The sequence below is a fragment of the Lepidochelys kempii genome, chromosome 1 (genome assembly GCF_965140285.1).
Source record: "Lepidochelys kempii isolate rLepKem1 chromosome 1, rLepKem1.hap1, whole genome shotgun sequence".
In the NCBI taxonomy this organism is placed as follows: domain Eukaryota; kingdom Metazoa; phylum Chordata; order Testudines; family Cheloniidae; genus Lepidochelys; species Lepidochelys kempii.
This window is the reverse complement of record NC_136380.1, coordinates 302233741-302258577: the sequence shown is the minus strand read 5'-3', so window position 1 is coordinate 302258577 and position 24837 is coordinate 302233741. Positions and strand designations below refer to the sequence as shown.

At 40.2% G+C, this 24837-nt stretch overlaps 1 protein-coding gene across 8 annotated transcripts in view; it reads left to right on the top strand.

Moving 5' to 3' along the window:
- IMMP2L (inner mitochondrial membrane peptidase subunit 2) overlaps positions 1–24837 on the top strand; it is an 846530-nt gene that overhangs the window by 27627 nt on the left and 794066 nt on the right. For all 8 annotated transcript variants that reach the window (XR_013635208.1, XM_078851137.1, XM_078851138.1 and 5 more), the window contains exons 2-3: positions 9023–9160; positions 21896–21999. Coding sequence is in view for 7 of the 8 variants with exons in the window: in XM_078851136.1 (XP_078707262.1) it covers positions 9023–9160; positions 21896–21999 (242 nt within the window). In the remaining variant the exon portion in view is untranslated. The remainder of the gene's footprint in view (positions 1–9022; positions 9161–21895; positions 22000–24837) is intronic.

The window sequence follows — 24837 nt, the reverse complement described above, 5'->3', positions numbered from 1 at the left end:
ATGGAGGCGTTTCCTCTTAACTTGCGTTGCTGAGCCCATCTTCAGAATCCTGCTGGGTCCCTGCTGTGCTGGAATATTTATTTACCCTTAAGTCTTTGAGTCTCTCAAAGTTTGAGTCTCTCTTTAGTTCTCTTCAGGTTCACTTAGTAGCAATCAGTGCTTTTCATTCTCTAGTGGATAACTGCATGATCTCCATTCACCCTGCTACAGCTACATTTTTAAAGGGCATGAGCACTTTGTAGCACCTTTCCAGCATTAGTAAATTGAGGTCCCATTGGGGCATGAGCTTTCATTCTTTTGTTTCTCACTAAATCTCCTTTCAAAGCTCAGGCCACAGAGCATGTGGCTAATCTGTTTATGAAAGTGGCCTTTCTCATTGCCATAACATCAGCCAGAAAAGTCAGTGAGTTGGGGCACTCATTGTGGACCTGCCATATACTATCTTCCATAAAGAGAAGGTCTTGCTATGGCACCACTCAAAGTTTATCCATAAAGTAGTTTCTAAGTTTAATATGATGAATCAAACCATCCACTTGCTAATATTTTTTCCTAAACTGCATACCTCTGATAGAGAGGATGCGTCATTCTCTGGACATCTGAAGGGCATTGGATTTTTCTCTATGAAGAACAAGAATTAGTAGGCACCTAAACTGTTAGTTTCTGTAACAGAGAGCTCAAGAGGTCAGGATATATCTTGATATATATAAAGTGCAGAGACTTTCAAAATGTATATCTGGCTGTATTATCCTCTACTACCAACCAGCTCACATCTTTCCCTTGCAGGGGGTGAGTGATTATTCCACCAGAGCACAGACAATCTCTACTTCATCTCTGAGAGACGTATTGCTACTAGAGATATGTAGGCAGCTACCTGGTGCTCCTTGCTCACCTTCATGAGACATTATGCTTTGGTTAAGTCTTCTACTGCAGATACAGCTGTGGGAATACCAGTACTTTAGTCAGCTATCACTTCTGTATTATTGCACCCACGTCCTGTTTGACCACTGCTTGTTAATCTCCCATGTGTGGAATACACATAGAGACCATCACTTGTAGAAGGAATGGAGGTTACTTACTTGTAACTGGAGGGTCTTTGAGATGGGTGATCTGTATCTGTACTGCACTACCTGCACTCCATCCTCTTTCTCTGGATTTGTAATAAGAGTAGGAATTGGAAAGTCATCAGTACACACTGTCCTTTCTACCCTCTGGAGCACAAGGAGAGCTATGGTGCACATGTGGACCAACAGACTCTGCTTGCAAGAAAATTTCAGATTCAGGAGCATGGTGCTCATGTGTGGAATACAGCTAGGGACCAAACATCTTGGAAAAACTTCCAATTACAGGTAAGTAACCTCCATTTACATATAAAACAAAATCATAGCATGCTTTTCAGAGACTAAACTTGACTAACAGGTTAACCTCCAGTCTAAAGAAGTTTATCTCACCCAAAGTTCTTTCCAGCATTAATCCTGGGGAAATTCTGCACCACTGCGCAATGCAGAATTTGCACAGAATTAATGTTCTACATAGAATTTCATTTTTCCCTGCAGAATTGGTGCTGCAGAACTGCTGGCTGCCACTAGGGGCCACTGGACCCAGCAGAGACCAACTCTCCAGTTTGTAAATATAGGACACTGCCAAAGGGGAGTGAGAGGGGGAGCTGGAGGGTTCTGGGCAGCTGCAGTTCTGAGCACATCCTGAAGGAAGGAGGAGGCATGCAGCAAACTCCATACAAGCCCGGGACCCAGCATCGGACTTTTTCTCTCTTGATCCCTGGGCTCTGAAGGGTAGGGGAGTGTGGTTGTCTGGGCTGGAGTGGCACCCTGCGGCTAGGCTCTGGGGATAAGAGGTGTGGGTGTTTGGACTGGGGGGGTTCTGAGAGCAGGGAGTGTGAGTGTTTGGGCTGGTGAGGGTGCCCTGTGGCTGGGCTCGGGGGGAGGGTGGGGAAAGAGGGGTGTGGGGGTCAGAGCCTGAAGCGGCAGAGTTTTCCTCCAAGATGTGCCCAGCTGACAAATGATACACCAAGACGGAGGTGCCCAGCAAAAGCATAATAGAGAAACAGGAACTGGGTTGTCGTAGGGGTTTCTTTATCCCTGTGCACGTAGGGGAATCTTTTTTGTATTGTATTGTTATGGACTTGCTCACAGATATTTTGAAATAAATTACCCAAATAATTGAAACGGGTATGGTTATATAGTGTTGTTTTGACAAAAGATGCAGAACTTTAAATTTTTTTGGTGCAGAATTCCTCCGGGAGTATCAGCATTTCCAGTGAAGCCTGGTCGAGATCACACTTTCATGAAGAAAATTTGCTGTCCATTTACTTCCTGGGTGAGGGATACTGGGATGTCGTCTTTGTCTTCCAAATATAGAAGAGCAAACCTTTAATGTGCACCTCAAGATATGGTTCTCTCCTTCCACCATTTTTCTTGTTAGTTTCTTTCTGAAGTTCTCACAGTCTTCTTGTTTTCATTCAGTTCAGACAAGTGATAAGAGACCTGTTGTGAACAAGGTGACTCAATTTACATGTAAACAGATAGATGGATACGCATCTCTTGTCTGACAGAAAATCTGTTTTTCACCTATACTGATGACCAACCCCCAGACACAAACTTTAACAACATATTTTCAGCGTATATGCATAACTCCTTATGCAGCATCAATATATGTGTTTCTCAATGATATTGATGACCAGTGTGACACCAATTTTCACTTAAGAGATCAGATGACATGCTTTTTGTGAGCTAGAATGTACTTACCAGACTCAGGACATTTCTGTAACCCAGTGGTGGGCAACCTGTGGCCCGTGGGGTGCACGGAGCCCATCAGGGTAATCCTCTGGCGGGCTACAAGTTGGTTTGTTTATATTGACCGTCCACAGTCATGGCTGCCTGCAGCTCCCATTGGCTAGGAACGGCAAATTGCGGCCTGCCAGTGGATTACCCTGACGGGCTGCCTGTGGGCTGCAGGTTGTCCACCACTGTGTAACCCTTCTGCATCCTCTTTCTACTTAGCTTTAAGGTTCTTGAGTCATAGTATGTTTGGCATGTACTGGGAGGAAGTGAGCAGAGTGCCCTGCAGGACTCCTAAGCTTGTAAGGCACTATTGTGGTGGGGAAATTATGCTTTATGGTGTGATTTAGGGAGCAAGGAACCCAATAGAGTTTAGGGGTATGTCTAGAGACAATGGGCTTGTCTAAATTGGGATGAAAAATGTATCCACATTTTAAAACACTAGTAAGTTGTATTTTAATGTATTAGTTGGACAAGATAAATGCTAGTGGCAGCATAGTCTGCAACTCAACAACTTTAATGTGTGTTAAAGTCTGCACTGCCTTATCCACATTAGAGTTTTAAAATGTGATAACGGGTTAGTAACAGCCTTCGAACAATAAATCTTTAAATTCTAAACTAGGAATTTGTCTTGACTATCTCCATGTTTCCCCAGGCTCCTTTGCTTTCATGAATTAGATAACCCAATTTTCTGGCCTCACTTTGCTCCTTAAGTTCTGAATCTTGACTCCTGCTTCCTTTCCCAGCTTTGCCTCCCTGCAAAACTTCTAAATGCCAGTGAATGCATTGTGAGCCTTACTATGTCAGCAGGAATCATGGATCTGATGTATACTCTATTTAGGTCCACTTCAGCTCCTGATAATGTTAAACAAAACAAATGCAAAAAAGGGAAGCATATCTTGTACTGGGGGCAGGAGGCAGGTGATTCAAGGAAGCTCAGTAGGGAGCCAGGAGGGTTGCATGCTCTACCGGAGCGAGGAGAAACCTGAGGCTTTTGACTTCTGCAGGCATCTTAAGCTGGGTAGTGAAAGAAGGAAAGTGCTGGAGACGTTGCAGAACAACTGTCACTGGAGCCAGGGGACTTTGGAATCCTGTTACTTGTATTGAGCTCAGCTTCTGGTGGTGGCTGCTGTTTTTCCATGAGTCACATGTACGCATGGTAACATACAGTACATTCTTAAAGCACTTACATCTCGCATCAAATCCCTGAAGCTTAGTCAGTGACTGACAAAAATATTTATTCCTCCCACCCCCAAAGTAATTAGATAGCGACTGTGATATACATTGGGAATGCAATATTTTGTCTTAACGTTTAGTTTTGCTCTTAAGTCCTTTAGTCATGCTGGTTATTAATTATCTCACGTAACCAAGAGTGTGTGAGGTGCTTTAAAACACAGATAAGACATGGTCATAGGCCAAAAAAGCTTACAAACTAGTATTAGGCATGAAGCAACAAGTGGGTAACAAGACATTAGGGTGGGCTTGTGTAGGAAGGACAGGGGAAACACCAATAATATTATGTAGTTGGTGAAGGCTAATGCATATGTTGATGGATTAAAGAAGTTTTTTTTTTAATGTATTTGGATAGTTTCTTGTAGGTATCACAGAAGTGTATCTTCAAGATGGATTTAAACAAGGAGAGGGTAGTAGTCTGGCAGAGCAGCTTACAGAGGGTCATCCGTGCATAGGAATTGGTGGAGCTGGTGGTGCGGGAAGTGCACAAACAGGGTACTAGGGCTGACATCGCTGGAGGAGTGGAGTGGGCGGGAAGGGACATAAGAGCCAAGACTGGATATAGGGAGGTGTAGAATTATGCAGGGCCCAGAAAGTGAAGGCAGAAAACTTGGAAGTGATGCAGTGGAGAAGGGGGAGCCAGTGAGGGGACTGATGAAAGAGGGTGGTATGACATGGTTGGTTTGATGGGCAAGGAAGGTGATCTCAGAGGCTGTATTTTGTATGGAATAGTTCTAGGAGTGAGTTTCAGCTGATTCAGCCAATGGTTTGTTCTAAAACAATAAGATGGAAATACAGTATTTGTTAAATTTGTTTAGGATCAGTAAGTTTTTAACTTTGTGCTTCACAACCTGTTTCAGATACTTTGCAAAAGTAAATGAAGCAAATTGAGAATGATTTCAGAGAAAATGAGTTAATGAACTCTAATGTACAGGGAGAAAAGTCACTGAATCATGGAGGTAGACATATTAAATCTGTACATCAGTTATGCCTCTCTTATCACCAAGTATCACAGATGGTGATAAAGATCCACATGAGGAAAATCATTTGGAGAAGAGTTTTAAATCTCATGGAAGGCTAACGTCAAGAATGATAGAAAAGATATTTCAGTCTTTTGGGTGAAAGATCTTATCATTGATAAAATATTGAAATCTGTAAAGAATTCAAGTGAACATAGGCAGTGAGTTACATGGGCCTGTGGTGCCCGTGCTCCACCAATATTCAGAGCATGGGGGCCTGGCTCCACCAATGTTTGGGGCTGGGCCTCTCCCTCAGCTCTGCCCACTGCCTCCGCTCACCTCCCTTGGTTCGTCCCTGGGCAGCGGCTGGCTGCTGTTCCCCGCGCAGTTTTCCCTTGCTGGCTGGCTCCTTTCATGCTGTGCCCACCAGCACCACTCTGGCTAAAAGGGAGCGGGGCAGGCTGAGGTGGCTGCCGCTGCTGTGGTCTGCGGAGAGAGGAGGCACATGTGACATGATGGCAGCCCTCCCCCTGGGCCCTGACCCTTCACCAGTCTTGCACCCTGAACCCCTCATCCCCGGCCCCACTCTGCAGCCCTCAACCCCGCACCCTCTGCCCTAGACCCCTCCCACACCCAACCCCCCATCCCAGAACCCTCACCCCCAGCCAGAGCCCTCATGCCCCCCACACTCCCCCACATTGTGCAATGTAGGGAAACTGTTAAACGCTTACTGTTTCCAGTCCATTTTTACATTATTTAATAAAAAAAATATCGGCTTACAAGGCAGGTGTGCGGGAGACTTGGATGCGTTCTAGGCACCACCAAAAATTATACAAACCTGGCGCCCAAGCAAGTGAAAAACGTGCTTATTTATTTTGCAGAGCTGGCTCTTGTTACACAAGTTTAATACTTTATGAAGCTACTCTTCCATGTCTGGGACAGAAATGCAATTTGTAATATTATTTAATTAAATATACTTTGACTGTCTTACAAGACAAATAGTCTGTGTAGCACAACTGTGTTTCTGACAAGGAGTGAACAATAAGAAATTATAATATGTAACTTTAAAAATTCTAGGAGTACTTGTGGCACCTTGGAGACTAACAACTTTAGCTGTAGCTCACGAAAGCTTATGCTCAAATAAAGTTGTTAGTCTCTAAGGTGCCACAAGTACTCCTTTTCTTTTTGTGAATACAGACTAACACGGCTGTTTCTCTGAAACCTTTAAAAATTCTGTAGTTAAGAAGATTGAACCAAATTATTAAAAGAACTACAATATTTTCCTCCAAAAATACTTTGTTCATTCCACATAGTCATACTGGATGACTCTAGACTTCAGAGGAGGGCCCAGTCTATTCTCCTAACTATGCACAAATAACTCCTATTAAAGTTAGCAGAGTTGCACACATGGCGAGGAGAATAAATCTTATGTTTTGAGAGTTCAGTAAGTTAAAATGCTTCTTAAAAAGTAGCTTTTAGTGCTCTAGAACAGTGGTTTCCAAACTTGTTCCGCCGCTTGTGCAGGGAAAGCCCCTGGTGGGCCGGACCGGTTTGTTTGCCTGCCGCATCCGCAGGTTTGGCCGATTGTGGCTCCCAGTGGCTGCGGTTCGCTGCTCCAGGCCAGTGGGAGCTGCTGGAAGCGGCATGGGCCGAGGGACGTACTGGCCGCCGCTTCCAGCAGCTCCCATTGGCCTGGAGCAGCAAACCGCGGCCACTGGGAGCCACGATCGGCCGAACCTGCCGACACGGCAGGTAAACAAACCGGCCTGGCCCGCCAGGGGCTTTCTTTGCACAAGTGGCGGAACAAGTTTGGGAACTACTGTTCTAGAAATATGGTATACTGAAAGTGCTGAAGGTAAACTTGATTTAACCAGAGAAATGGGCAAAACACAGGTATAAATATCTTCACTTTGCTCCCCCAGTGTGCTTCAACACTGGGTTTCAGGGAACACTTTTAGGGATGGAGGGGTATTTCAGTCATATTCATCCAGTCATTTGTTTCTCATCTGTGAGAGCATCAAAAAAAAAATGTGCTGATTGTGCTGGTGATCTGTGTGAGAGAGATATGGACACATGTAAATTAGCAACTGGACTGAGGCCATCAGTTGTATTTAATATATGAATTGCTCTTCTGTAAATGCTGACATATTGCTTGGTTTTGTACATGACACAAATGTATTAATCCCAAGCCCAAAATCATGAATCAAGCATCCTCAAAATTACAAGTGACTCAAAGTTAGATATTTTTTAAAAATTAAATTTATGTTTTTGGTCTGTTTCCTGATTTTTTGAACTCCCCCATCCACCTCCTGTGTGTGTAATTTTCACACACACACACACACACACACACACACACACACACACACACACACACACAGAGTGTTGCCAACTCTTGCAAATTTATAATAAATAAAATGATTTTGGCCTTAAGTGCAGAATCTCTCACTTCAGAACCAAACGGAGATTGGGCACCATATAAACACATAGTAAGAGACAGTGCCTCTCCTGAAGCGCTTACTGGTACTGCAAAGCATGGTGATGAGTTTGTGATATGGGAGTGGGAACTGGGACTCACCAAATTCCTCTCATATAAAATCTACCAACTATCTATTAGATGGAAACAGAAATTCAAACTGGATGATTGACAAGGGAAAATCTGTGTTGCTTTTAGCAATGCCCTGAGGTAGCCAGTCCCCATTAAGGGCTAATGACATACCTTTGAGAATGAGGCTTGCTTTCTGGAAAAATAAGTTTATAAAATCAAGTTCTGACTTTTTTGGAGTTTGCACAAGCAGGGTCTTTCACACTGTGACAGTTTAAGACAGGAAGCCTGAATTTAATATGGTGGACAAGTGTAGTCAGTATATGGATTCAAAGAGTGAGGTGATGTCGTTAAAATACCAGGCAAGGAAGATGCACTTAGCAGCTGTGTTTTGTGTGGAGTGGTGGGTGATGGGATGTTACAAGGATGAAAGAGGATAAAGTTTCAGGAATCAAGACAGGAGACTTGGATATGAAGTGGTGACTTTAGAATTGAAAAGTCTATTTCATCACCAGCCTACTGAGTTGTCCAATCTTACACTCTGCTTTTAACTTATTAATGTTTTGGCAATAAATCAAGGAGTTACAGCAGTGCTGTATGTCCACGTGACTTATATGACTAATTACATTGGGCTGGTGTCTGAAACAATTGCAGTGGTGTTTGCTACACACTTTGTGTATGTGTTACTGTACGACGTTGGGATGAACTTTTATGTCCTGTGTTACAAAATGAATTACATCTTTCATATGCATAATCTAACTCTTTCTCTTCTTAGCCATAGATTTCATAATCTCCAATGGCAGGGAAAAAATATTTGGAAACACTGACATTATACTCTGATTCATTATGCTCCAATTTATTGTTTCCTTATAGTCGATAAGTTTTTGCTACAGATACATAACTGGGTTTTATCTGGCTATATTGCTGTTAACCAGTTTCAGAGTAGCAGCCGTGTTCGTCTGTATTCGCAAAAAGAAAAGGAGTACTTGTGGCACCTTAGAGACTAACAAATTTATTTGAGCATAAGCTTTCGTGAGCTACACTGAATGTATCTGATGAAGTGAGCTGTAGCTCACGAAAGCTTATGCTCAAATAAATTGGTTAGTCTCTAAGGTGCCACAAGTACTCCTTTTCTTACTGCTAACAGTTACATTAAGCAAATGGCTTGACTGTTACTCATTATTATCCAACTTACTTCTAAAAGTAAAATCCACATAAAATGGTTAAAATAGATAAAAAGTTAATGAGAGAATGCCATACATCAAACTCCATTTGTCTGTATCAGCAGATACATAACCTGTTTTAATCACTGCACGTTTCTGACTTTTTCTTCTGTTGTATACATTCATCTTTTCATAGCAGATGCTGAGGAGCACTGACAAATTATAGTTCATTGATCAATAAGAGTTCATTGCTTGATTATGATGAAAAACCCTGCTATTATTTCAGACTTGTTTTTACAGCGTTTCTGTTTTCTTCCTTCATCTTTTCAGATTATGGCACAGGCTCAAGGCTTGGGGAGGAGATACATTAAAGCCTTTTTTAAAGGCTTCTTTGTTGCTGTTCCTGTGACAGTGACTTTTCTAGATAGAGTGGCCTGTGTAGCAAGAGTGGAAGGAGCATCAATGCAGGTAACAAAGCTTTATTTACTGTTAAATTAAATCCATGTTTTTAGCAAGGCCTGTGTCTCAATTTTAAATAACTGATAACCCAGTTTTAAAGGTGGAGGGTGCAGCTGAGAAGGATTCTCTCTCTCCCTGCCTTCCTGATATTGTGTAGTAAAATGAAATGTATGGACAGGGCCTTACGTCATGGAGTGGTCTGCTTTCTAATATGTCACACGGGTACTCTGTAGTATGGCAAGAAAAGGCTCTTGGGAGTAAAACTTCACAGAATACTATAATTCCAAGGAAAGCAAAAAGGTATTTTTTCAACAATAGATCTTGCTAAAATTTTGGCAAATCCAGACATGCTCATTTTACAGTAGTAAAAATTTCAGTGTAGAATTTGGGGTCTGTGGAGGAGTTGTTTGTTTATGAAATGTTCTATTTAAAACACTATGCATTTTAATTTTAAAAGAAAAAACAACTATTACCAGACCTATTATTACTCATGACTGTGTACAGGTATCATTTCAATAAGGAACCTGTGGAACTAGTTGCCGGGGAATGTTGTTAAGGCCAAAACTACAATGGGGTTCAAAAAAGAATTAGATAAATTCATGGAGGATAGGTCCATCAATGGTTAGCATTGCCAACATGGTCAGTGATGCAACACCATGCCTTGGGTGTCCCTAACCTCTGACCACCAGAAGCTGGTAATGGACAACAGGGGATGGAACACTTGACGATTGTTCTGTTCGTTCCCTCTGAAGCGCCTGGTATTGGCCGCTGTCGGAAGACAGAATACTGGGCAAGATGGACCATTGGTTTAATACCCTGTATGGCTGTTCTTATATTGTTAAGCTGGAAAATAGATGGCTTGAAATTGTGCTAACACTTATTTTATTTATTGGGAAAGTGATAGTCTAGTGGGGTTATAGTGTATGCTCGTGATATATAAACTGGTGTACTAAAGCACATGAATATTCTGATATTTTTTGCGGTGTAAAGGGACATTTAAAAGGAAAGAAAAAATTGTCGCTGCTTCCCCTTACTGTGTTGTTGGGACTTTTCAAATGGATGCTGTTTCAATTTTGCAATTCTGTCAGAGTGACTCTCTTTGTCCGTTGCTTCATTGCATTCTGATGACCATATTCCAGTGTGTGTAGCTGCAGTACCTATCTTCTTCTGACAGTGCAATCGCCTGTCCCCCAGTGAAAATTACCTTCGTGTAGCAAGGGGATTGTCTTCCCTTTCTTCTTTAAGGATAATAGCGACTAGGGATGCATCAACTTCTGTTCCATTAAAGTTCCTGGACTTCTGGAGTAGATGAAGATCTCAGGAAGAGCAGAGACAGGTGTTGGGAGAGAGGAAGTGGTCTTGGGGAAAACTCAGGCTATTGTTTCTTTTAGGGACCAGGAGCCTTGTAGTGTAGTGTGGGGCAAGGCCTTCCCTCTCTCCCAGCCAACAGGATAAGCTCTGGGAAAGAGAGCATTATATATTCTTCCTCTTCTATCATAACGAGAGATGCTGGCAGGGGACAGCTAGCTGACTTGGGCCAGCCCAAGAGGGAAAGGACTGAGTTGCAAATGGGCCAGCTGGGAGAAGCTGGCTAAGGCTGCAAGGGGCCTGAAATTAGCACATAGGTCCCAGAAGGAGGGCTGTGGGACTCCTGAATGAGGGAAAAGAAATGTGCTTGAATACAGACTCCAGAAACAGGACTATGGGACCCCGGAACATAGGAGAAGAGACCTAGGTCTTGGAGAGCAGATTTTACTTTTAAAACACCATGTGTTGATGTTTCTCAAACAAAAATTTCATGGTATTTCCATTTTATAGGAAACTTCAAAAATATTTGGTTTACCAAATTTCAAAATGTTGACATTTCCCACTAAACGAGTTCAAGTTTTGCCAGCTCTACTTTTGTCCAATAGCTGAAAAATGTATGTTAATTTTTTAGCCCATTGAGTCAGGACCTCAGATTTACATCTCCTGAAAGGCATTATCTCCAACAATACAATACATTCTAGCACCAAGCTGGAATACTGGTTTACTGCTAATTTGGAGGGATGAGTGTTAAAAGCGAGTCCACATGATCTTTTGTATAAGATAAGTTTGAATAACACAAAAAACATAGTTCAAAACAAAGTTATACTTCTATGCTATATAACATATCTCACATTCTTATGTCATGACGTTTTTCAGAACACTACAAACCTTAACTAATTTTAAACATTGTAATAAAACATTCAGTTATTTTGATGTGAAGGTTTATTAGATCCAAACAAGACCAATCTTTTAGCAGGTATGTTATTTTAAAGAAATGTATCTCTCTCTCATACTGCAGAGCTTGAGAAAGGAAAACTACAAGTCACTGCTTTAGAATGCCATTTCTTTATCTAGCACTCCAGAAAGTGATTTATGTTGAATGCATTTGAAAGCTATAAGATAGAAGGGAATGTGAAATTTAGTCAGTGTGTAGCCTTATTTACCAATAGAATCAAAAGCTCTCACTGTATGATTTCCAAGATTTGATTTGTACTAGACCGCTTAGACTCCTGGCTTTTTGCACTCATCATTCTGGTTCCTGCTGAGTTTGAAATTAAAAGTTATGTCAAGAAGCAAGGAATAGGGCTTTCTCTTTTCAGATTTTCTGATTTTTGTTTTTATTTTGAACCCGGAATGTGTGTAATGTTGCTTCATAATCACTAAAGATTGTAACTCTTTTGATACTCTGGCAAATAGACTGCGTGGAGGTCCTCAAGAAAACAGATATTCTCAATCATTTCGGCAGACTTCACGAATTTCATTGTTTCATGTTGATTTCACATTTTCACAATGTTGAGAACTACCTATTGGAACCTTTCTTCCGCTCAGTCACCTCTTTATGGGTATTTATCACTAATCTGTAAAGTAATGCACCATTCAGTGTGTTTTTTTTTTTTTTGACCACACTTTACTGCTTCATCATCTGACTTTTTTTTCTTTTTAAATGTCCTTTTCTTTAAACCTCTAGTTGAGGGCTTGTTTCTTAGATGGTCAGAGTTATGTGCTCATTTAACATCTTGTTAGTAATACTGAACTTCAAATGGATTTGTGTTGATTTACAGCATTGAATAGATGTGACACAGAAACAGCTGGTGTGAAAATTTAGTAATTTACTGTTACGGATCTTGCAGTTTTTCGTGTAATGTTGACTATATACTTATTTTATAGGTTTCAGAGCAACAGTCATGTTAGTCTGTATTTGCAAAAAGAAAAGAGTATTTGTGGCACCTTAGAGACTAACCAATTTATTTGAGCATAAGCTTTCGTGAGCTACAGCTCACTTCATCGGATGTTTTATAGGGTTACTGTCCTATATAAATGAACCTTCCTTTTCAGTCTATATCTGTTCATGGCTTCTCCTGTTGAGTTACAATGCTTTCTGTTTGTCTGATACATTAAAGTTTCTTTATACTTCAGTGGATTGATCATGTTTATCCTAATCCTGTGGAAAAAGGAACCCCCTGATGGTTAATGAATGTAAGAATTCATATATCCAAATTAGCTGCTTTGAAATGTTAGATTGTGATTTTATTTCCAAGTTCAGCGACAAACAATTGAGTGTGCTAAACTAGGAATTCAGTCTGATGATCAATAACCTCAGACAAAGTACACCTGCCACTGTAAACTCTACACTAGCAAATATTTTTGAATATTATAATCCATTATGCAGTGTACCTGTTGTAATTACTTATTCTATGGCAATTTCTCCTTACATTATTATTGTAATATTAGGATTACTGTGACTATATGCTGCTTTGAATATTTCTCCTCTTCTTCAAGCTATAAGAAAATAAGCCTTGACCTTCTGGTGTCCACCAGCAGCATAACAAATATCAAGTTAATTATTATTTATTGTTAAAGGATGTATTGCTTCCCTTTTACTTACAGAAGCTTGTGACCTGTAAGGCTCCCATCATATGACTGGGACCTCAATTTACATGCTTTTAGTATTAGATTGGTTAGTAATTGGAGAGTCAAAGTGCTGTGTGACTTCTGCACCCTTGTCCTAAATTAGGACCTAGGTGTTCCATTTATACTGAGCTATTAAGCCAGGAGCTTGAACAAACTAGAGAGGTTTCAGACTAGAGCTATGTATGCAACATTCTTGGATTTTGTTTCCTTAAAAATAACAGCATTTATGGGTCCATTTGTTAACCCTCTTTCAGAAATAGCGTTAGGTGTGTTTGTGGATTTTTTTTTTGAACTTGGAGTTTTACTGCTAATAAAAAAGCATGGAGTGTAAGTTACCTGTAAACACAATTTTATATATGGTGTTAGTGTTCATGAAAGATGTCACAATTTATACTGTTTGCTAGAAGATTTATTATTGTTTGCGGGATACTGTAATGGTTAACGTGAAATGAGGGTCTTCTCCTTCAGGTTCTCCTCCCTTCTTCACGCCTTCTTCTCCTAAAGAACTGTTTCTATATGCCTCAGTAAGATGTCATTTCATTATATCAAGATGCTGTTGTGGGGTAGCAAAGCTTGTTATAAATTTCATTGGGTCCCTTGGATGTAATATTAAAACATAGCTATTAATGAATTGGGTACCAAGCCTCTGCCTCCAAACAAACCATGTCAGCAATACATTTTTAAAAACAGTATAATTTTCACAAACTTGGTGTAAGTTTTAGAATGCTGTGGAATACAATGATATTAATATAGCAACATCTATTTAAAATATAAGAGTGTGTATAATGTCACTGCTCATTAGAACAGAAGGCTGGGAGGCAACTGCCAGGCTGTAACTTGTGTGTCACTGACTTGCTGTTTGTCCTTGGGTAGATCAGCTTACTTTTCCATGCCTTAAAATCTCCATCTTTAAAATGAAGATAATACTCACTTATCTCACAGGGACCAGGGGTTGTGAGTTTTGATGAATGCTGACTTCGTATTTTGAAAGCTGTGTAAGCATAAAGTGTGAAATGCATCTACTCTTGGAGCCAGAGGCTCAAATTCCAACTGCATCGAACCCACCCTCCACCCTTATTGGGTTTCTTCACACAAAGATTTAGGCTATGTCTACATGCTGACCATTTATGTTGGCAAAGTATATGTCACTCAGGGGTGTGACTCCCCCTTCCCCCCGAGTGACATAAGTGACGCGTCTCCCACCGACGTAAATACTGCTGCTCGTTGGGGGTGGTTTAATTATGTTGACAGGAGAGCTCCCTCCCGTCGGCATAGAGCAGTTACACAAGAGATTTTACAGCGGCGCAGCTGCATCGGTACAGCTGTGCCATAAGAACGGCCGTGCTGGGTCAGACCAAAGGTCCGTATAGCCCAGTATCCTGTCTTCTGACAGTGGCCAATGCCAAGTGCCCCGGAAGGAATGAACTGGACAGGTATTCATCAAGTGATCCATCCTGTTGCCCATTCCCAGCTTCTGGCAATTGTAAGCTCTCTAGTTTAGACATAGTCTTAGTGTGCAGCAAGCTAGGGTGTGAATGTTTCAAACAGCGGTATGTCAAAGCACACTATGGAACTTTTAGTGCATGGCAGCAGGGTCCACACAGTGAGTTAGTGCACATTTAGGCTAGTGTGCTGTATATTTACAACCTGGCTTTCTGTGCACTAAGTCTCCATATAGACAAGCCCTTAGGTAGATAAGTTGAGTACCAGACAGTGCACTTGTGGGAGTCTTTTAGATGAAACTTTATGTAGCCCTCCCCACCGCTTTCCTCCCTGGGTTACTTGGGAACAGGCAATGCTAACCTGTGTGCCTGGGCACCTGATGTTGTTGATATTAAAGGAGATCCTGAGTATCCCAGTGGTGATGTTGGATAGGTGGGAATACTCTGTCCACCCCTCTACTGCAGTCCCTTTACTCCTAAAGGAATTTAAAATTGGTAGTGCCTCCACCTGGCTGGCCCCTGTACACACTCAATGGCGTGCCTTGGGAACCTTCAGGAATAAACCTATTCTTGTAATATTAATAACAATAATCTGTGGCATGGGTCTAAGTCAAAAATACCAATTACAAATAATATACATCCAATATACTAATATTAGAGTTAACATACCTTTACTTAACTACTTAAAGAAACAGAGTTTCTTAACTGACTGAGATTAAATGCCACTACTAATTTAAATCCACAGGGGACAGTTGAATAAAATCAAATAATATAGTGTAGAGTAATAAATGAAACTTATCTAACTGGCATTTACACTGTCACCATTTACCCCACCCCGGAGTAGAGCTCCCTGGGATTTCAGAGTCCTAGACGCTTGCATGGACATGCTTGAAGATCTGAAGCTGGAGACAGCACTCTGTTGGTTCTGTGTATCATCCCAGCCAAGGCAACAAGCTGCACAGCCCCTCTGAAGATTGGAGTTGGCCCCACCAACTGTCAGCAGCTCTTGGTCCTGGTCTGATAGGAAGATCACTCTGCCTCTTTTCAGACTCAGTCTCTCTGCTGTGCCCCTTCCCTTGCAAGTACTTTCCCAAACATGAGTAGGGGTTACTCACAGCTCCTTCATGGCAGGCTCACCTCAGTCAGCTCCAGGCACAGCAATAGTCTTTCCCCTGGCTCCAGTGAAGCCACAAACCATCTCTGAAGCTCCTTGCTCGATCAAAGCCCCAGCAGGATTTCTGCAGCAGCTCCTGGTATGGACAGATATGACAAGATTATGACTATCAACAGATGGCTTAGGCAGTGGTGCTATAAGGAGGGCTTTGGGATGTATGGCCACTGGGAGGCATTCATGGACAGAGGACAGTTCTCTCGGGATGGACTTCATCTGAGTAGGGAAGGAAGTAGACTTCTTGGATGGAGGCTGGCACAACTGATTAAGAGAGCTTTAAACTAGGAATTTGAGGGAGATGGTTGGGAGATGTCCAGGTAATCTCCACGCCGGATTTTAGCATTGAGAGGAAAGAAAACGAAGTAAGAGAGGTTACAGCCGTTGGTAGGAGGAAGGGCAGTGTAGATACCAGTCTAATAGGTTATACTGGCAGTAAAATGACCGTGTCTAATAGGGTACAGAATGTGAGTGAGGCCAAACAGCAAAAATTAAGATGTTCGTACATTAATGCGAGGAGCCTAGGTAACAAAATGGAGGAACTAGAGCTACTGGTGCAGGAAGTGAAACCAGATATTATAGGGATAACAGAAACACGGTGGAATGGTCGTCATGACAGGACAACAGCTATTGAAGGGTCTGTGCTGTTTAGAAAAGACCGAAATAAAGGTAAAGGTGGTGGAGTAGCATTGTATATCAATGATGAGGTAGAACGTAAAGAAATAAGAAGCGATGAAATGGATATGACTGAGTCCGTCTGGGCAAAAATTAAATTGGGGAAGAAAACTATTAGAGCCTCCCCTGGGATAGTGCTTGGATGTGCTATAGACTGCCAGGATCTAATTTGGATATGGATAGAGCCCTTTTTAATGTTTTTAATAAAGTAAATACTAATAGAAACTGTGTGATCATGGGAGACTTTAACTTCCCAGATATAGAGTGGAGGACGAGTGCTAGTAATAATAATAGGGCTCAGCTTTTCCTAGATGCGATAGCTGATGGATTCCTTCATCAAGTAATTGCTGAACCGACTAGAGGGGATGCCATTTTAGATTTGGTTTTGGTGAGTAGTGAGGACCTCATAGAAGAAATGGTTGTAGGGGATAATCTTGGCTCAAGTGATCATGAGCTAATTCCATTCAAACTGAATGGAAGGATTAACAAAAATAAATCTGCAGCTAGGGATTTTGATTTCAAAAGGGCTAACTTTCAAAAATTAAGGAAATTAGTTAGGGAAGTGGATTGGACTGAAGAATTTATGGATCTAAAGGCAGAGGAGGCCTGGGATTATTTTAAATCAAAGCTGCAGAAGCTATCGGAAGCCTGCATCCCAAGAAAGGGGAAAAAATTCATAAGCAGGAGTTGTAGACCAAGCTGGATGAGCAAGCCATCTCAGAGAGGTGATTAAGAAAAAGCAGAAAGCCTACAGGGAGTGGAAGAAGGGAGGGATCAGCAAGGAAAGCTACCTTATTGAGGTCAGAACATGTAGGGATAAAGTGAGACCGACTAAAAGTCAAGTAGAGTTGGACCTTGCAAAGGGAATTAAAACCAATAGTAAAAGGTTCTACAGTCATATAAATAAGAAGAAAACAAAGAAAGAAGAAGTGGGACTGCTAAACACTGATGATGGAGTGGAGGTCGAGGATAATCTAGGCATGGCCCAATATCTAAACAAATACTTTGCCTCAGTCTTTAGTAAGACTAAAGAGGATCTTAGGGATAATGGTAGCATGACAAATGGGTATGAGGATATGGAGGTAGATATTACAATATCTGAGGTAGAAGTGAAACTGAAACAGCTTAATGGGACTAAATTGGGGGGCCCAGATAATCTTCATCCAAGAATATTAAAAGAATTGGCACATGAAATTGCAAGCCCATTAGCAAGAATTTTTAATGAATCAGGGGTTATAACGTATGATTGGAGAATTGCTAACATAGTTCCTATTTTTAAGAAAGGGAAAAAAACGTGATCCGGGTAATTATAGGCCTGTTAGTTTGACATCTGTAGTATGCAAGGTCTTGGAAAAAATTTTGAAGGAGAAGGTATTTAAGGACATTGAAGTCAATGGTAAATGGGACAAAATACAACATGGTTTTACAAAAGGTAGATTGTGCCAAACCAACCTGATCTCCTTCTTTGAGAAAGTAACAGATTTTTTAGACAAAGGAAACGCAGTGGATCTAATTTACCTAGATATTAGTAAGGCATTTGATACCGTGCCACATGGGCAATTATTAGTTATATTGGATAAGATGGGGATCAATAGGAAAATTGAAAGGTGGATAAGGAATTGGTTAAAGGGGAGACTACAACGGGTCCTACTGAAAGGTGAACTATCAGGCTGGAGGGAGGTTACCAGTGGAGTTCCTCAAGGATTGGTTTTGTGACCAATCTTATTTAATCTTGGCACAAAAAGTGGGAGTGTGCTAATAAAGTTTGCGGATGATACAAAGCTGGGAGGTATTGCCAATTTAGAGAAGGACAGGGGTATCCTACAGGAGGATCTGGATGACCTTGTAAACTGGAGTAATAGTAATGGGATGAAATTTAATAGTGAGAAGTGTAAGGTTATGCATTTAGGGATTAATAACAAGAATTTTAGTTATAAGCTAGGGACGCATCAATTAGAAGTAACGGAGGAGGAAAAGGACCTTGGAGTATTGGTTGATCATAGGATGACTATGAGCTGCCAATGTGATATGGCCGTGAAAAAAGCCAATGCGGTCTTGGGGTGCATCAGGAGAGGTATTTCCAGTAGGGATAAGGAGGTTTTAGTACCGTTGTACAAGGCACTGGTGAGACCTCACTTGGAATACTGTGTGCAGTTCTGGTCTCCCATGTTTAAGAAGGATGAATTCAAACTGGAACAGGTACAGAGAAGGGCTACTAGGATAATCCAAGGAATGGAAAACTTGTCTTATGAAAGGAGACTCAAGGAGCTTGGATTGTTTAGCCTAACTAAAAGAAGGTTGAGGGGAGATATGATTGCTCTCTATAAATATATCAGAGGGATAAATACTGGAGAGGGAGAGGAATTATTTAAGCTCAGTACCAATGTGGACACAAGAAAAAATGGATATAAACTGGCCACCAGGAAATTTAGACTAGAAATTAGACAAAGGTTTCTAACCATCAGAGGAGTGAAGTTTTGGAATAACCTTCCAAAGGAAGTAGTGGGGGCAAAAGATCTATCTGGCTTTAAGATTAAACTCGATAAGTTTATGGAGGAGATGGTAGATGAGATAACATGGTTTTGGTAATTAAATATTCATGGTAAATAGGCCCAATGGCCTGTGATCGGATATTAGATGGGGTTGGATCCGAGTTACCCAGGAAAGAATTTTCTGTAGTATCTGGCTGGTGAATCTTGCCCATATGCTCAGGGTTTAGCTGATCGCCATATTTGGGGTCGGGAAGGAATTTTCCTCCAGGGCAGATTGGAAGAGGCCCTAGAGGTTTTTTGCCTTCCTCTGTAGCATGGGGCACGGGTCACTTGCTGGAGGATTCTCTGCTCCTTGAAGTCTTTAAACTATGATTTAAGCACTTCAGTAGCACAGCTATAGGTGTGAGGTTTTTTGCAGGAGTGGTGGGTGAAATTCTGTGGCCTGCGTTGTGCAGGAGGTCAGACTGGATGATCATAATGGTCCCTTCTGACCTAAATATCTATGAATTTGTGACAGAGCGCCACACCAGCAGTCTGGCTCCTTTCTCCCCCCACCCCAAAATGGAGCCCACTGCCTCCTCTCCCTGCACTCCCTGGAAGAGAAAGTCTCTCAGCCTTTGCCTAAGGCATCATGGGAGTTGTAATCTCTAAGGCTAGATTGCAGCACACAGGATCTTCCCAGCTGGAACACTCCCAATAAAGTTCAGAGGCCCCTCTAATAAAAGGGCCCTACAAATAAAAAATAGGGTCTGTGCATTCTACATAGACTTCAGAGATTCTATGGCACTTTCAATTAGATTAGGGGTTTGTGCTTTTGTCATTGCTTCAATATCCTTTCTTCTCACTATCATGCAGGATGCTACCGTCCAGTCCAGAGGTGGTTGCATTTCAGTGGCCTGAATATAGTTTGTGAATCATTTGCAAAGTAAAGTGCTATGCAAATGTAGATATTAGCCTTTGATGAAAGATGCTGCAAAAATGGAAAGTATTATAAGTAGGAAATAACATTTAAAAAATTCTGATGTCCACTGAAATATAGTTGTAATAAGCTGATTTCCCTTAACTGGTGCTTACTGTACATATAGTTTTTGTGAAATAACTATGATTATACCTGCCATTTCTAAACATTATAGATCAAATTCCATTGACCTGCATTGGAGTTTTGCCAATTTACACCAGTGGAAATTTGACCCTGTGAGTTTAAACCTGCAGATAAAAAGGAAACTATCTTTAGTAATTAGTACCCGACTAAAATAATGTATCATAAATAAATGTTTTATACCTTGTTCTGATGCTGATGTCTATGCATGATCTTCATTCTTGTTAATGTCACTTATAGGTGCTTTAAAACCTTGGTGGATCCATTTTTGTCTTATGTCCATAAGCTAATATCACACAAGTCCTATTTGAAATAAATTTTTGTCTGCCTCTGTCTGGGTAGGAAATAAAAGAGGAATGAGGAAACTCTGTTTATAATGAATAAAAATGGCATTTGATTTTAAGCAGCTTTATAAATAGAAAACAGAGTCAAGGAGAGGCGGGTGAGAAAATAGTGAATCATTACAATTACTTTAGTGAAGCTGAATTCTTTGTCAGAAATTCTAGGTAGTCTTTAGATTTAGCAACATAATTTGTAAATAATTATTGTGAATATAAGTAAACTGAGGCTACACTGAGTGATGACAGATTGATGAGAGCTCTAAGACAATGTGTTGTGAGGACTTCATTTCAATGCACTGTGCCCATTTGTTGTGATCATCATAGATATATCCAATGTGAGCTGGAGAACCCCAGAAGCTAATAGCTCATTGTTGGTGGAATGCTCCACATAAATGTCAAAGAACAGAGAACTGTAAGGTGAAGTCTAAAGTCTTTTCTGCCACAGATCAAGATACATGTCAGTTAGCACTGTAACATGACACCTGGAGCTCATTGAATATTTTCTGATGGAACACTTCCATTGGAAAATGCTGATTTGGTAGAATCAAGACATTCTGCTGTAGCATAATGATTGTCAAAACTTTCAGTGGAAACCAGGTAGGCGGACTAGCCTTGTTTCCTGCCAGCCTGGGTGCTCCCTGCTTCCCAGAGCAGCTGGGACGAAGCTGAAAAATTACATTTTGGTTGTCCTGTGCCTTTAAAAAAAGTTTTTTTTTAAACTTCTGATTCAGGACAAAAGATTTTTTTCAAAATTTTCCACGTGATGGAAATGCCATTTTTTCGACCAGCTCTGTTGGCGACTGTCTATTATGTCCTTGAAGAAGAGGTTAGCAGTCTCAAAGCTCTCTCAAGAGGCAGGTATTTGGTTGGACTGATGCCAACCTGACTGAGTACATTCACAAACTCTAAATCTGTCAAGCAAAAAGGCATGCTAGCAGATGACCTCCATTACATATTTCAGGGACAACATGAGTGATACTTGATACACACTATGGTGGAATGGCTCTTCTAAAAATGGTGTCACTCTTCATGAGTAGTTGTAGTGCAAAGCATTCTTAATTCCTGTTTCAGAGTAACAGCCGTGTTAGTCTGTTTCGCAAAAAGAAAAGGAGTACTTGTGGCATCTTAGAGACTAACCAATTTATTTGAGCATAAGCTTTCGTGAGCTACAGCTCACTTCATCGGATGCATCCGATGAAGTGAGCTGTAGCTCACGAAAGCTTATGCTCAAATAAATTACTTCTTTTCTTTTTGATTCCTGTTGTATCCTAATAAGAGTATGGAATTGCAGTTGAATTACAATTTGCATATTGTGCTGTATTGCAAGATGTACATTGTACTTTACTATAAATATATGGCATTTAACTATATCAGCACCTAATATAAGTAAGTTCCACTGAACATACTCTTCTCACCAGTGATTCAGATTCTGGTCCCATAAAACCAATGGCCCAAAAAATTTCATTAGCTTTAATGGGATCAGGATTGGGACCTCCCAGGAAATGGGAAGGAAGCTGGAGAGGAGGCGTTTTAGGAGAAATGTTGAATTTCTTACTTTTAACCTAAAACTGTTTTCCTCTTTCCTTAGCCTTCCTTGAATCCAGGGGAAAGACAGGTATCTGATGTGGTGCTTTTAAACCATTGGAGTATTAGGAATTATGAAGTGCAACGTGGAGACATTGTGTCATTAGTGTAAGTAATTTCAAATACATTCAATTCATATTTATGCACATCTTGAACCATCAGCATTGTAATAGGTTTTATCTGTAATGCCACGCTGTATTTTTGCATGTTGGCAATAACGCTATAGAGAAGATTGATCATATGAGCAACAAATGCATTATTATTGTAAATTTTCACCATACAAGAAATCTTCAAAGGGTTCATTATTTGCTTGAAAGGAGAAAAATGTGAAGTACTGTGTGGTATTATATAGATGTTTAGAAGAACTGCCAAGAAAAAGACGTGCGGTAAGGTATTTCAGATTTCTAATCAAGTAGAGTGATCAGTTCAATGATGATTATAGATCTGGAATACAGTAGGTTAAAAAAAATACATGGATTAATGGAGTATATGAAGAGAGTATTTTTTTAAGTCATGTTGCTTTATGGATATTTAATTCAGGAGGAAAAACCTTCTGTTTTCTTACTGTTTATCACATATCACAGTAACTTTTTTTTGGAAAAGTCTAACTACCACATTTAAGTTTAAGTAAGATCACAAAAACCAGACTTCTCTTTAAAGTACAACTTTATAAAAAACGGCTTATGAATTAGAACATGGAGGCTTATGTATCAAGCCAAAAGGTGGCACTGTTTCTCTGTTGAAAATATTCAAGACCATTAGAGGACAAAAATTCCATTTCAGTCTTAATGTAATATAGAAATGGAATGTCAAAGTGTGTATCACTGACACAATGATATAATACATTCTCATAGTATATGCTTGGATGGCTTAAGCTTAAGGTGTTTAGTTTTATAAGTAAAATGCACAGTATATAGACTTCAACTGAACTTGTCTTCTAAAGCTAATTTCCTTAGATTCCTTAGGTTTACATCTGTTTTAATGGACCACATTGTTATGGCTATCTGTCTACTGAGGTGGCAATTAATATCTAAATTTTACTACCAATTGTTTAAGCAAATATAAAAAAATCTACTCTAAGGCACGCTGTTCTTTTGTAGGATTATTTTGGATTTATTTTTCTGGTTCTTGAATGGGCTGCTGCATTTTCTGACAGATTTTTCTAAATGCTTTGACTAAAGTAGTATATTATTCATATTTGAGACACCTTACATTTTATGGAGGGCCTCCAAATTAAGGCCAGTTTATTGACTGACTGTGTGGAAGCAGATTCTACATGTGTATACGTACTTCTGCCCAAGTCACATCTTAGAGGTTACTTTAAATACAGTAGTGTATCTGGTTAGTAATTATTGGACTGAATAGAAGGTCAGTGAGTTTAACCAGGCACAAAGTGGAATAACAATGTTACGCAGTCATTATGATTTTAAAGGTTCCCTTCTAAAGTCTGATCCATCTGCATGGATTACTTTCATTTTGTCACACAGATGCCCTGTTTTCGAAACGTTCTTGTTACCAGCCTTTTACACGCTGGGTTATACAGTTGTGTCCTCATTACTCTTTTGTCTTCTGTTTGACAGGGTTGTTCCCTCAGTTAGTTGGTGGTGGAAAGAATATCCACCCATGTGGAAGAGGTCACATAGTAGCCATGCAGCTGTACTGAGTTTTTTTTTTTTCCTTGGGAAGTGTACAGAAGGCACAGAATAGTATGCTCAAAAGTCACTATGAGGAAAACAAAGAGGTGAAATTTAAGAAGATTCAGTATATTTTTTTATGTAGAACTATTAAAGGCTTCATATGTCATTACTTAATTTAGAGAATCTTATTATATGGGTTCATTAGAAATTGAGTTAAACTAGGACGCTGGCCTCTCCCTACTTCCTTCCAAACGTTGGAGAAGTTTAGATCCAAATTTTGTGACTTATGCCAATATATCATTATTCATTTTAAAGTCTGAGTATAACAATATGATGTGGTGAGCCTTGTATGATGTAGTATCCAGGTGAAACGAAATTGTGCAGGCACATGTTTATTAATTCTAGAGAATTAACTTCTGGTACATGAGTCTCTTTTATTGAGTAAATGGGTTAATTTCTTTATCCTACTCACCTTGATTCCCCACCTACAGTTATATGATTCAGTGGTCACTACATATGCTTTGTGTGTGTAATTTTACTAGCTTATTCTTGCATTGAGTGTTTGATATGGGCATCGCTATACTGCTTGTTAGAGGACTCCTTTGGATTCCGAGATTACAGGTATGTGTCGCTACACAGTTTACAGAATCAGCAACTGCATGTACACCCACATGATACATAGTCACTGGTTGTAGATGAGATGCATTATACAGTGGCATCAGTCCTTAAAAATATAAATTGACATACAGGGCCAGATTCTGGCTCTGGGTGTTGCTCTCCTGTCTTCAATGTGGATGAGTAACTGTGAGTTACTGATGGAAGAATTTGGTAGTAGAGATGAAGTTTGTGTAGTATGGAGGCTTGTAAAACCTAATGTGATTTCATAGTTTCCTTTTTAGTTTTAATCCATGCTTATAGATGGATGTGCAACCTGTGTTATATATATTAGGGCTGTCAAGCGATTAAAAAGTAATCGAACTGTTAATAATAGAATACCATTTATTTAAATATTTTTGGATATTTTCTACATTTTCAAATATATTGATTTCAATTACAACACAGAATACAAAGTGTACAGTGCTCACTTTATTTTTGAGTACAAGTATTTGCACTGTAAAAAAACCAGTATTAATCTAATTAATCTAATACAAGTACTGTAGTGTAATCTCTTTATCATGAAAGCTGAACTTTCAAATGTAGAATTATATACAAAAAAACCTGCATTCAAAAATAAAACAATGTAAAATTTAGACCCTGCAAGTCCACTCAGTCCTACTTCTTGGTCAGCCAATTGCTCAGACAAACAGGT